The 13608-nt window shown below is 41.4% G+C and overlaps 1 protein-coding gene across 2 annotated transcripts; it reads left to right on the top strand.

The window, feature by feature from the left end:
* The first annotated feature begins 10 nt into the window (after positions 1 to 10).
* Positions 11 to 5585, top strand: LOC106577583 (tripartite motif-containing protein 16). 2 transcript variants are annotated; one of them, XM_014155753.3, is made up of 6 exons: positions 11 to 843; positions 3168 to 3263; positions 3572 to 3805; positions 4053 to 4212; positions 4326 to 4385; positions 4484 to 5585. In XM_014155753.3, the coding sequence occupies exons 1-6, from the start codon at positions 253 to 255 to the stop codon at positions 5011 to 5013; spliced, it is 1671 nt and encodes a 556-aa protein (XP_014011228.2). In that variant the 5' UTR covers positions 11 to 252; the 3' UTR covers positions 5014 to 5585. The 2 variants fall into 2 exon arrangements, with proteins under 2 accessions (XP_014011228.2, XP_014011227.2); XM_014155752.3 differs by having other exon boundaries at positions 3572 to 3862.
* Positions 5586 to 13608: the final 8023 nt, after the last annotated feature.

Below are 13608 nucleotides of genomic sequence, written 5' to 3'. Positions count from 1 at the left end.
GTCGCGCATAATTATGTCCCCCTGCCGATCTCGAATCGATTTGTCGCTGCTAGTCGGTTATCAACAATTACATTTGAATTGTGACGTCTGCATTTGAAATCACGACTGGTACAAATGAAATTATTGAATTCCAGTTAGACTAGTTCAACTGCTGGACTGGGAGATACATTTTACGTCTACCTAGATTCATTCATTTCTGCCGGGGTGTGTCTTTGTCTATACAGTTATTGGTCTTTGTGAGTGATAACTAAAATGGCTGAGCAGGGAGTTCTCCTGGACCAGGACCAGTTCTGCTGCTCTATCTGTCTGGATTTACTGAAGGAGCCGGTCACTATCAACTGTGGACACAGTTACTGTAGCAATTGTATTGAGGACTGCTGGGATAAGGATGATCCAAAGGGCGTCTACAATTGTCCCCAGTGCAGACAGACTTTCTCTCCTAGGCCTGCTCTGATGAAGAATAGCCTGCTAGCCATGGTGGTTGGGAACATGAAGAAGATAGGACTCCAGCCTACTCCTCCTGCTATGTGCTTTGCTGGACCTGGAGATGTGGAATGTGATTTCTGCAATGGAAGAAAGCAGAAAGCTCTCAAGTCATGTCTGGTGTGTCTAGCCTCTTACTGCGAGACTCATCTCCAGCCTCATTATAATATAGCTCCATTGATGAAGCACAAGCTGATCAAAGCCACCACACAATTGCAGGACAATATCTGCTCTCATCATGACAAACTGCTGGAGATTTTCTGCCGGACCGATCAGCAGTGTATCTGTTATCTGTGTACCATGGATGAACATAAAGGCCATGATACAGTCTCAATCACAGCTGAAAAGATGGAGAAACAGGTGAGAATCAAGCTAATATTACAGTTATTGTGATAAAAATCACATTTAGATGGGCATATGAGACAGATTGGCATTGTCACATCACATCAATACCATGTAGCTCAGTAAGGACCCCTCTTCATAAAGGTGGAAACTCTTTAGCCCCAAATAACTATAGACCTATAGTAATCTGTTCAATAGCAAAAATCTGTGAGAAATTATTACATTCCCAAATATATCAGTACCTAGATAAATAAAATATGACTCTTTTCAATCTGGCTTTAGACCCAACCATTCTACTACTACTAGAATATTACTGAAACTTACTACGATATACAAATTCTTCATCTGACCAAGGCAAACTAAATGGTGGCATCTTTATTTGATTTAGTTGATCATTCATTCAATGTTACTAGGAAAACTTAAAAACATTGGTTTGACTAAAAGATCACTAAACTGGTTCCATGCCTATCTTAGCAATATAAAACACTGTTTTCATAGAACACAAATCAGAACTCCTTTCACTCAGTAGAGGAGTACCTCAAGGCTTCGTATTGGCCTACTTATTTGTCCTATATTCATAAATGAATTGCCTCTAATTTGTCAGAATTCACATTTTCACTTATACGCTAATGATACAGTCCTCTATAACAGAAGTATTCAACCGGGGGTCCTAGGTACTGCATGGGGTCAGCAAAAATATCTATTTAAAAAAAATATTCTCAAATCCTAATATTGAGCAAATTACACTCACTGGAGTATCTGACACAGGCTTTGAAAAAGCAACCGCGAATAGGCTACCAGTGAGGCAAGTGCTGCTGGTAAGCTTTCTTGACATGGACATACATTTTTGCCAACACACGTCTAAGCGAAAATGTGTTTGGAGTTACCTTTCTAGCAAATAGGCTGTATAATTAGGTGTTCCTAATATATACATGGACATCTAAGTTGATACATTGAAAAATAAATTGGTACCAATGCAGTTGTCTTCTAACTGGGAGTGACAGTTAATTTAGTGATTCATACAGTGTGCAATGATGTGTCTTATAATGGCATCCAATAATTAATTAGCAAATATTGTTAGAAATGACATTAAGTAAGGTCTTGGTTGTGTTTTGGTAGATGATGTCACCATAGTCTAGGATAGGAAGCAGCAGTTGAGTTACTAAGGTCTTTCTAATGGATACAGTAAAACAATTCTAAGATCTGTATAGAAAGCCAAGCTTGTAGTTAATAATATAAACAATATGCTTTCCAAAAGATAACTAAGAACCATCCTCAAACCAAGATATTTCAAACAATCAACACTTATAAGCATTATTCAATTATGTGCATCAATTTTGAAATTGCCAGCTGTGGAGTTTATTTGCCATGTACCAAACAGCATGATATAGGACTTTGTTTGATTTAAAACCACATTATTTGAACCTGATGAATAGAGGAGGGGTCTTCAACCTTTTCTTGCAGAGGAACCCCCTCCCGAGCAAATCGGTGACCCAGGAATCCCCACCATATGTTAGCAAAACCATTTTTTTTACACATCTTGTCATCAGGTGAATAATAATGGCAAGGAGAAGTATTCAACTTTTTATTTTTATTTTGTCGATAGTTTCAATATTTGCACTTTCCCACATTATAACAATCCAATTTATTTCAATCAAATGTATTTATAAAGCCTTTTTTACATCAGCAGATGTTACAGTGCTATACAAAAACACGGCCTAAAACCCCAAACAGCAAGCAATGCAGATGTAGAAATATGGTGGCTAGGAAAAACTCACTAGAAAGGCAGGAACCTAGGAAGAAATTTAGAGACTAACCAGGCTCTGAGGGGTGGCCAGTCCGCTTCTGGCTGTGCCGGGTGGAGATTATAAGAGTACATGGCCATTCCCAACTAGAAGACCACTGCATTGGTACCAATTTATTTTGAAATGTATCAACTTAGATTTCACACAGTGAACTTAAGAACGCCCTTTTTATAAAATGTCAAGAACAAACTGTTTGTGTTTTTAACTATTAGAAACATCACCATGTGGAGATATTAGTAAATATGTATGTATATATTATACTTAGTTTCATTAGTTGTATAGTAGTTGTAGCAGTAGTTTTTAATAGCTGTAGGGCTATTAGTAGTTGTACAACTACATTTAGATTTTTTTGCTGTTAATGTACGTTTTGAATTATTATTTTATTATTGTTAAACAGTAGTTGCCATATTATTCTTGTTTCTAAGTATTGTTTGTTAGATTTTGTTTTTCATTTGGACACTTGAAAATGAGATGGTGCATCTCAAGAGATTTCATCCTGCAAAATGTCAAACAAATAACGTTTGTTTTTGTCCACAGAAGCAGATAGGGCTGAGTCAGCAGAAGGTCAAGCAGAGAGTCCAGGAGAGGGAGAAGGAGTTGAAGGAAGTGCAAAAGGCTGTGGAGTCTCTCAGTGTGAGTATTGATCTGAGTAGATTAACCGTGTTGTTTTTGTTGCAGTAGAGTTGCACAGATTCAGATCCCACACTGCCTGGAGAAGTGTTTGATATCTCAGGAACCACATTGGTATGATATAGCAATCTTCTAAGATGCACAGTATAATTGCAACAAAGACAACCTGGAATCACGACCCATTTCACTGCTTTTTAACCAGTCAGTCAGTTAGAGGCCACTCCAATCCCACTGGGCTCCAAGTTAGAGAGATAATAGATTTTTTTTTTAACATGAACCGTTCTCTTGTTTTTGTCGGTCTTATAAAACAGTGCTCTGCACAGGCAGCAGTGGAGGAAAGTGAGAGGATCTTCACAGAATTTATTGACTCCGTTGAGCGAAGGCGCTCTGAGATGAAGGAGCTGATCATAGCCCAGGAGTATACGGCTGTGAGTCAAGCTGAAGACCTCATGGAGCGTTTGGAGCAGGAGATCGCTGAGCTGAAGATGAGAGGGGTTGAGCTGGAGAAGCTCGCACACACAGAGGATCACATCCATTTCCTGGAGGTAGCTACACTGAGGGACCATCCGTCTGTTATTGCAAAAGGAACTCGTTATTCTGGGGTGGGTTTCCCAAAGCCTTTGAAACTATCTACAGTAGTAAGTAGAATGTTATTTCTCTAGCTAGCCGACTTCAACTCATCCCTCTCGTAGAAAAGCAAAGTGATTCATTTGAGGAATTTATTAGTTCACGCATAGAAGATTGACTGTTTAATCATTTTCTCGTGGCTATGTGCTCTCTCTCGCTCTGCAGAGTTATCAGTCTCTCGCCAGTCCCAGTGTATTTACAGATTTACCCACCATCGCTGTCCGTCCTCTTCCGTACTTTGAGGATGTGAGTGAGGCTGTGTCTAACCTGAGAGAGAAACTAGAGGGCATCTTGAAGAGAGAATGGTGCAGAATTTCCACCAGAGGTAGGTTAGAAATGAGAGTTTCATCTGCATACTTTGATGGGATTTCAGTTCGTCTTCACTGCATTATATGGTCTAATCGTTAGTCTTTTACTGTGTGTGATTGTGTGTTTCAGTGAATCTAGTAGATGTTCTACACCCTCCCGAACCCAAGACCAGAGCCGACTTCTTACAATGTGAGTCCCTTTATCCTGAATTTGCTAACAGTCGTATCTCCAATGATGCTCACCCACACTCATATCATATTTGTATTTCTTAATTTCTCTTCCCTCAGATTCCTGTCGGCTCACCCTTGACCCGCACACATTATACAGACAACTCTTTCTGTCTGAGCTAAACAGAAAGGTGAAACTGAAGCGCAAAGGCTACTCCTACCCCAGCCGTCCAGACAGATTCACTCAGTTGTGTCAGGTGCTGTGCAGGGAAGGTCTGTCTGGGCGCTGTTACTGGGAGGTGGAGTGGAGTGGGTGGAAGATTTATGCAGGCGTCTCATATAAAGACATCAGCCGATCAGGGCCTGTGGACGATTGTCAATTCGGACACAATGACAAGTCCTGGAGTTTAGAGTGCTGTAGTAATGGTTACTTTTACCGACATAATAATGTCAAGACTGAAGTGGCACGCCCTCAGTCCTCCAGAGTAGGAGTGTATCTTGATCACCAGGCGGGCACTCTGTCCTTCTACAGTGTTTCGGACAAAATGACCCTCCTGCACAGAGTCCAGACTAAATTCACTCAGCCCCTCTATCCTGGGTTTTGGCTTCATTGTTTTAAGACCACTGCTGAGCTATGTGAGCTAGAGTAGTGGCCCCTGTCATAGTGATGCTTTACCATCCCCTACTACTCCGAATTGTTTATCAGAGATAAACATTTCCTTTTATGAATCTGAGGATTGACTTTCACAGATTGAGCTCTCTAGTCTAGATAGAATTTGAGGTTATTTTCCCCAAAATCTTAGGCATAAAGTTCATCTAATGTAATGTTCTCGCTTAGGAATAAAGTTAATCTAATGTTCTCCCTAGCCAGATAATCCATATCTCTGGTGAGATTTTACCTCTGAAAGCAGCATGTAGTAGGGCAGGAAATACATTGTTTTCAGAATGATCTCTCAACTTGTCCTGGCTGTGTGTTACGTATTCTATGTCAGAGATGTTGGCAATTTTTATGTAGGCTACTGTTTACACATTGTTTTTTTTTCCTGCATATCGTATTTCTTTTTGTCCTACAACTCTCAAATACATCATGCTACAGGTCCCCTGCAGGTCCATATTGTATCAATTATCTTTTAATCAACTGAGCCTATATTTACAGTGTTCACTTAATATTGACAATGCTAAACCAAATGCAAACTGATAAATAAACAGCGTATTTGTTGAACGTCTGATTAGTGAACTACTTATTTAACATTCAGAGCCTTCTAATGCTTTAGTGATAATCAGAGCATGTACTATCCTATCCAGGGTTCCATCTCAAGCAGCATGAACACTTTGTTTGACATTACATTTAACCAAATGAGTTACACTCAACTGTTTTTGTGAAAATAAGATAAAAATAATACAATGGAAATTAATTGAATCCAACAGTATATATGGCGGGAATTGGAACACACGGTCATACAAGTTGATCCAGAGCATCCCAAACATGCTCAAATGGGTGACATGTCTGGTGAGTATGCAGGCCATGGAAGAACTGGGACATTTTCAGCTTCCAGGAATTGTGTACAGATCCTTGCGACATGGGGCCGTGCATTATTATGCTGAAGTGGATGAATGGTACGACAATGTGCCTCAGGATCTCGTCACAGTATGTCTGTACATTCAAATTGCCATCAATAAAATGCAATTGTGTTCATTTCCCATAGCTTATGCCTGCCCATACCATAACCCCACCACCACCATGGAGCACTCTGTTCACAATGTTGACATGAGCAAACCACTCGCCCATACAACGCCATACTGCGGTTGTGAGGCCGTTTGGACGTACTGACATATAATCTAAAATGACGTTGGAGGTGGCTTATGGTAGAGAAATGAACATTCAATTCTCTGCCAACAGCTCTGGTGGACATTCCTGCAGTCAACATGCAAATTGCACGCTCCCTCAACTTGAGACATCTGTGGCATTGTGTTGTGTGACAAAACTGCACATTTTAGAGTGGCCTTTCATTGTCCCCATCGCAATGCACCTGTGTAATGATCGTGCTGTTTAATCATGCCACACCTATCGGATGGATGAATTATCTTGGCAAAAGAGAAATGCTCACTAACAGGGATGTAAACAAATTTGTGCACATTTTTGAGAAATACTTTTTTGTGCTTATAGAACATTTCTGGGATCTTTTATTTCAGCTCATGAAACATGGGACCAACACTTTACATGCTGCGTTTATATTTTTGTTTGGTGTAGGACTTGTTTTAATTGTTTAGGTGCCTTTGTATGAAACGTTTCACCTAAGAGTTCACAAAATACTGTACTGTAAGCAACGCACAAATTCTCAGATGAAGAAGTTGAGGAACTTGCGGCAGAGATGAGCTTTAACCAAACATTGACATTGTCCACAAACACAATAGCCAAAAGGGACATATTCTCAGGAACCTCTGGCTTGTAAAATTACACAATCATGCTCATAACCTCCTTAGCGGTAGAGTCTAGGTGAAGCTGAATGATCTGAGGGCTAAGAGCCATCATCGGAGCTTTCGCTCTGACCTCTATGAAGAACCACTTCTGGTGAGATGGCCCCTGGAAGCATAGGCTCACTCTTGCTGGATCAAAAATACTTTTGAAGAAACATTTTTAGCTTGCTCTAGATTCTCCTCTTTGTCTCAATCTGAGCTTTTAGGGGCCAAAATTCGAGAGTAAAACAGCATTTTCTGCAACCTTTTAACAATCCACTGGGACAGCTTTCACTTTTGTCAAATCTGATTGTTTGCGATATGAAGTGTATCGCACAAACAACTCCATAATTCTAGAGGCCTCAGAACCCACATTAACTGTAGTAGATAAATGTTCTTCTGAGATAGCTGGCAGATTTGTTTGACTGGCCAGATTACTTGAAGTCTCAGGTCTGCCAGCAGACATTTGTACAGATAGACTTCTGCTAGACCTAATGAGAACTAAGCTAATAGCTTCAGACTTTAGGTCAACACTATCGAGTTTCTCAATGGTTGACATTGCATTTCTGGAGCTTTTTTGACTCACCATGCAGCCATAGGATAAGACTCTTCAAGAGATTTGTTTTTCTGATGCGTATTGTTCCAGATTAAGACCAACACAATTAAGACCACCAACTTGATGCCTAAATATGTACTTTGTGTGCAACATTATTCTAAACACATCCATTGATTCTTGCTGGCATTCTTCAGAGCCAGCCATAACAGCCATTACCTCTCCTGGCAACGGTGCAATAGAAGCCTCAATGTCCATATTCTCCATAGATGAATTGGTCTCGGCTTGAGGTGTGGCCTGTCCAGTGACTCCAATCCTCCGCAGCTTGGCAGAGATAACCAACACAATCTTCTGGGCAGCCTGCATGGCATATCACCTGTCAGTGTCACACAACACTAGGCTTGATTTACCTGAGCTGGAACAGGAGATGATCAGTGAGATGTCAGAGTTAACCTGACTCACGACATCTCTGACCACAGAGCTGGTCAATCCAGGTGAGCAAAAAGAGCAGGATTGATCTCCCAGAACCTGAAGAATTGTACCCTCTGTGATCCCATAGAGGGCACTAAGAGGATCTGTCAGTCGAGTGTCTCCATGTGCCCTCTGCAACAAAGTCTTGGAACTTCAAAACACAAGAGTTGCTCATTCTTGTCTAATGTTTAACTACTCATCTTGACAAATGAATACTTTGAATTCAACTACATCACAATAATTGTAATATTTAGTTCTCTATAGATGTGGTGTCGGCCTTCCTACTTTACCATCACAACAGTAGTTCTTTATCTTTTCATTCTTGGAACTGTCAAATGCTGTGTAATGTGTGGAAAAAGTTAACCTGAATTGAGTATGTATACAGTGATGAGATTATTTGGGTCAGGTACACCGTTGAAATGTGGTTGGTAAGCATACCTTCTAGAAGAAGCAATATTGTAATATTGTGTGCCACTGCCACTCGCTCTTAATTCTCTGCTGTTGTAACTTTGTGTTCACACATCAACTCCAGGCTCTGCTCAGATTCAGTGGATGAGGGGTAGGGAGTCTTGAGTCGTTGACTTAACTGCCAGGCTTTTTAGTTCCTGGATGCTTGCAATGTTTGCACACTCTGATCCAGTCAGCGAGGGGGTGAAGCTAGCTTCTCTAGCAGCATCTAGCTTTAATATGTGTTCAAGGGCCGGGATGAGGATCTCTACCGCTATATGGGAAGAACTGTTTTCGCTATCTTCCAGCACATTTTGGCAAGGTGTACTTTGGTTACCTGTTTCAATACAAAAATAATTATTTTTATTTTTGAGAGGATGTTGTGTCAAGTGCTTAGTTAGTCGATATGACAAACTTTAATGTTAAACTTTCTATCAAATAATCGCACATAAAATGTTGACAGAAACTTACAGGAGATCAAATGCCCTCCTGAATCACTTTCCACTGCCTGATAAAGACACAAGTAAACATGTTCAGTTGTTTTGTACTGGTTCAGACAGGTTTGTTTTATATAGAATGTGCACTATTGAAAGATTTTGAGCATACCAACAGTATCAGTGAGATTCATCAGGAAATTGATGAGGATTGGGAAGTAGACGTCCTTTTCCATTCCTGAGGGGTGAAGTAAACTCTTGTGTAATAAATGATTATCCCTAATGTGCAACATCAAGTCAAGCAGTCCATTATTTAGCCAATACAAGGACAGATAGATTAAAACCTAGCAAATGACCAGAGGACCAATCATACCTTCCTCTCTTTCTTCAGCTGAGCTCTTCAACTGGCTCTTCTTCCTACCTTTTCCTCCATCCCTTTCTTCTGATGACTATCTTCCAAGTCCTATACAGTGTTCATCAACATTTAAATAGTTACCTTTTTAATCTGTACAGATTCTATAAACATTTTGTTGAAAAGACTAATACAAAACTGACACAGAACCCAAATGACCAGAGGACCTATCTTACCTTGCCAGACTTGCCCTTGTTCTCTTACTTTAGTTGAGCAACTGGTTCTTCTTCCTTTACCTCCTCCTCCATCCCTTTCTCTTGGTGACGGTCTTCCAATTAAGTGTTGTTAAAATCACCATACCACGTACGGTGTTCATGAAGACATTGTAAAAATGTTCATGTTTTTTCCTGTGTAACACAAAGCTGCACAAAATAGACCTAACTCCTTGTCATCTGCCATTGAATCAAGTTGTAAAACAAAAAAAGTGCAGAAATGTGTATTTTAGGCTAGGCCATCTAGACACGTCTGAACCATGGACACAGTCTGCCTGAACTGTCTGAACTGCAGCAGCCAAAGTAGCCTACAGATAAACTTATGTTGACCATGAAGTCATAATTATGTCATAGTGGACATCAACCGTGAACCCGGACAGGAACTTGCATGCAACCATGTCCCATTAAAAATATCCTAATACTGTAGTAACTGGAGAATCACACCTGGAACCCTCTAATATTAAAAATCTAATTGTATTGGTCACATACATGTGTTTAGCAGATGTTATTGCGGGTGTAGCTTGTGTTTCTAGCTCCGACAGTGCAGTAAATCTAAAAAAGTAACATCTAACAATTTCACAACATATACCTAATACACACAAATCTAAGTAAAGGAATGGAATTAAAAATATATAAATATATGGACGAGCAATGTCAGAGCGGAATAGACTAAGATACAGTAGTATAGAATACAGTATATGCATATGAGATGAGTAATGCAAGATATGTAAACATTATTAAAGTGACTAGTTTTCCATTTATTAAAGTGGCCAGTGATTTCAAGTCTATGTATATAGGCAGCAGCCTCTAATGTGCTAGTGATGGTTATTTAACAGTCTGATGGCCTTGATATAGAAGCTGTTTTTCAGTCTCTCGGTCCCAGCTTTGATGCACCTGTACTGACCTCGCTTCTGGATGATAGTGGGGTGAACAGGCAGTGGCTCGGATGGTTGTTGTCCTTGATGATATTTTTGGCCTTCCTGTGACATCGGGTGCTGTAGGTGTCCTGGAGGGCAGGTAGTTTGCCCCCGGTGATGCGTTGGGCAGACCGCACCAGCCTCTGGAGAGCCCTGCGGTTGCGGGCGGTGCAGTTTCCGTACCAGGCGGTGATACAACCCGACAGGATGCTCTCAATTGTGCATCTGTAAACGTTTGTGAGGGTTTTAGGTGCCAAGCCAAATTTCTTCACCCTCCTGAGGTTGAAGAGGTGGTATTTCGCCTTCTTCACCACACTTTCTGTGTGGGTGGACAATTTCAGTTTGTCAGTGATGTGTACGCCGAGGAACTTGAAGCTTTCCACCTTCTCCACTGCGGTCCTGTCGATGTGGATAGGAGGGTGCTCCCTCTGCTGTTTCCTGAAGTCCATGATCATCTCCTTTGTTTTGTTGACATTGAGTGAGAGGTTAATTTCCTGGCACCACACTCCCAGAGCCCTCACCTCCTCCCTGTAGGCTGTCTCGTCATTGTTGGTAATCAAGCCTACTACTGTTGTGTCGTCTGCAAACTTGATGATTGAGTTGGAGGTGTGCGTGGCCACGCAGTTATAGGTGAACAGGAGGGGGCTGAGCAGCGAAGTGGAGGTGTTGTTTCCTACCTTCACCACCTGAGGGCGGCCCGTCAGGAAGTCCAGGACCCAGTTGCACAGGGCGGGGTTCAGACCCAGGGCCTCGAGCTTAATGATGAGCTTGGCGGGTACTATGGTGTTGAATGCTGAGCTATAGTCAATGAACAGCATTCTTACATAGGTATTCCTCTTGTCCAGATAGGATCGGGCAGTGTGCAGTGCGATGGCGATTGCATCGTCTGTGGATCTATTGGGGCGGTAAGCAAATTGAAGTGGGTCTAGGGTGACAGGTAAGGTATGATCCTTGACTAGTCTCTCAAAGCACTTCATGATGACGGAAGTGAGTGCTATGGGGGGATAGTAATTTAGTTCAGTTACCTTTGCTCTCTTGGGTACAGGAACAATAGTGGCCATCTTGAAGCATGTGGGGACAGCAGACTGGGATAGGGAGAGATTGAATATACCCGTAAACAGCCAGCTGGTTTGCGCATGCTCTGAGGACACGGCTAGCCATGCCGTCTGGACAGGCAGCCTTGCGAGGGTTAACACGCTTAAATGTCTTACTCATGTTGGCCACGGAGAAGGGGAGCGGGCTGCGTCAGTGGCACTGTGTTATTCTCAAAGCGGGCGAAGAAGGTGTTTAGCTTGTCCGGAAGCAAGACGTCGGTGTACGCGCCGTGGCTGGTTTTCCTTTTGTAGTCCGTGATTATCTGTAGACCCTGCCACATACGTCTCATGTCTGAGCCGTAGAATTGCGACTCCACTTTGTCTCTATACTGACGTTTTGCCTGTTTGATTCCCTTGCGGAGGGAATGACAACACTGTTTGTATTCTGCCATATTCCCCGTCACCTTGCCATGGTTAAATGCAGTGGTTCGCGCTTTCAGTTTTGCGCGAATGCTGCCATCTATCCACAATGCACATTATAAAAATGTCAACAATTATTACACTCCCAGAACCCCCATTCCCACCCTTTGTTGTATTGGGCCTAAATCTAGTCCAAATGACATTTAAGAGAAAGGTAGATATCATGACCTTGAAGCCATTTGGAAAGTTGGGTCACAGAGCAAAATACAATAGGTTTCAACCAGTTCCAGTGCGTGGGTAAAAATCACTGGAGAAAGCCAAGCCCGAAAAATAAGCCATATTACAACCTATGTGTTGTGATAATTGCATTGTTTGCTCTATAACCTGTTAGTTAATATGCATTGCCACCGTGATATATAGGCCTAAGTCCAAGACAATAAGAAGACACAGTGGCAGAATAAATTCAACCACACCTTTGTTTCATCACAAAACAAAAGAGTAACTTCTGTCCGGTGGAGTCCACAAAGCATATTGCATGTAAAAAACAGTTGCATGGTCAATCAAGTTAATGTTTCCGATATTTTCAGACTACTAAACAACTATTGATTTAGAACACCGGAGAGTTACTGCAAGTCGCAAAGAAAACAGGAGCTGCCTCCACTATTCCAGCACCATTTCAACTACAACGTCTTCACCAAATCCCCTATGCTTAAGTCTAATACAGTGACAACTAAAAGATCCCAAAAACAATTTAGTCCAATCAACGTAAGCTAAATATCATGTGGCTGTCCATGGAACTGATTTCTCTGTGTGTGTGTGTGTGTGTGTGTGTGTGTGTGTGTGTGTGTGTGTGTGTGTGTGTGTGTAAAGAACGTTGACTCACCTTACTTGCAGAGAAACGCCAATGCCATCCTCCTCTCATGTTGCCGAAAAGGTCTATGACTCTGTCCTAAAGTACACACTTTTAGTTTTTGTTGTCCTAGGCTACCTGGCTAAAATGCTTGCTCGCTAGCCTAACTTACTTTCATGGGCAACGATGAGCCAGCTAGTTAACATTAGCCTACTGCATCTAGCTACATATTGAACTTCCATCCTCTCAGGCCAGGGGCACAATGTATGAATTTATGGTTGGATCAGAATTAGCGTTATAATCATTGCCCAGTACGGAGAATGAAATAAAACCACATGTCCAAATTCCTATCTCACTTCCATGGCTAATTTAGGAAAGGCCCAATTTTAGCAAGCTAGTTAGCCACTGGAGGAAAACAACACAACGAGATGCAACAATTCAAGTTGTTTTCTGTCAATGGCATTTGACTTTTGATGTGATGTGATTGGTGTGAAGCCAATTCCAAACTGTCTTCCCTTGACACTTTTTTTTGGTGTGCTAGGACCATTCACCATTCATTTGGTCTCCCCTTACTCAAGGGAGGCCAAATTCCCTCTTGTTTCAATGCTATGGAAGTTTCAACAATATCATACTCTTTTTGACCAGACAGCATCAGATAGATGGGCTACACATACAGAGACAGAGGGGCGCTGTTTCGCTCACAAGCTTTCTCCAGTGAGATACATTCCGCCTCTTGCAAATGGAAGGACAATCATGAAACAGAGAGAGGAAAGATGAATTATTTTTGCGTGTTATAATTGTGATTCTTATAACTATTGCAATAGATTTTGATTATTAGCCATACAGTTTCAGTTAATTAAAAGGGTTTTAGTATCTTACATTTTCTTCATCCAATATTTGTGTTGAAATGCTCATGCGACTTTCTGTGGTTGGATGTAAATAGATTACGATGAATGGTTGGAAACCAAACACGTCATGTATGTTGTACATGGTATCACAATGGTGTGTTATCTTATGATGAGGCCTCCAAAAATGCTA

The sequence above is a fragment of the Salmo salar genome, chromosome 18 (genome assembly GCF_965601325.2).
Source record: "Salmo salar chromosome 18, fSalSal1, whole genome shotgun sequence".
Classification (NCBI taxonomy): Eukaryota; Metazoa; Chordata; class Actinopteri; order Salmoniformes; family Salmonidae; genus Salmo; species Salmo salar.
This window is presented reverse-complemented; position numbering and strand designations above follow the sequence as displayed.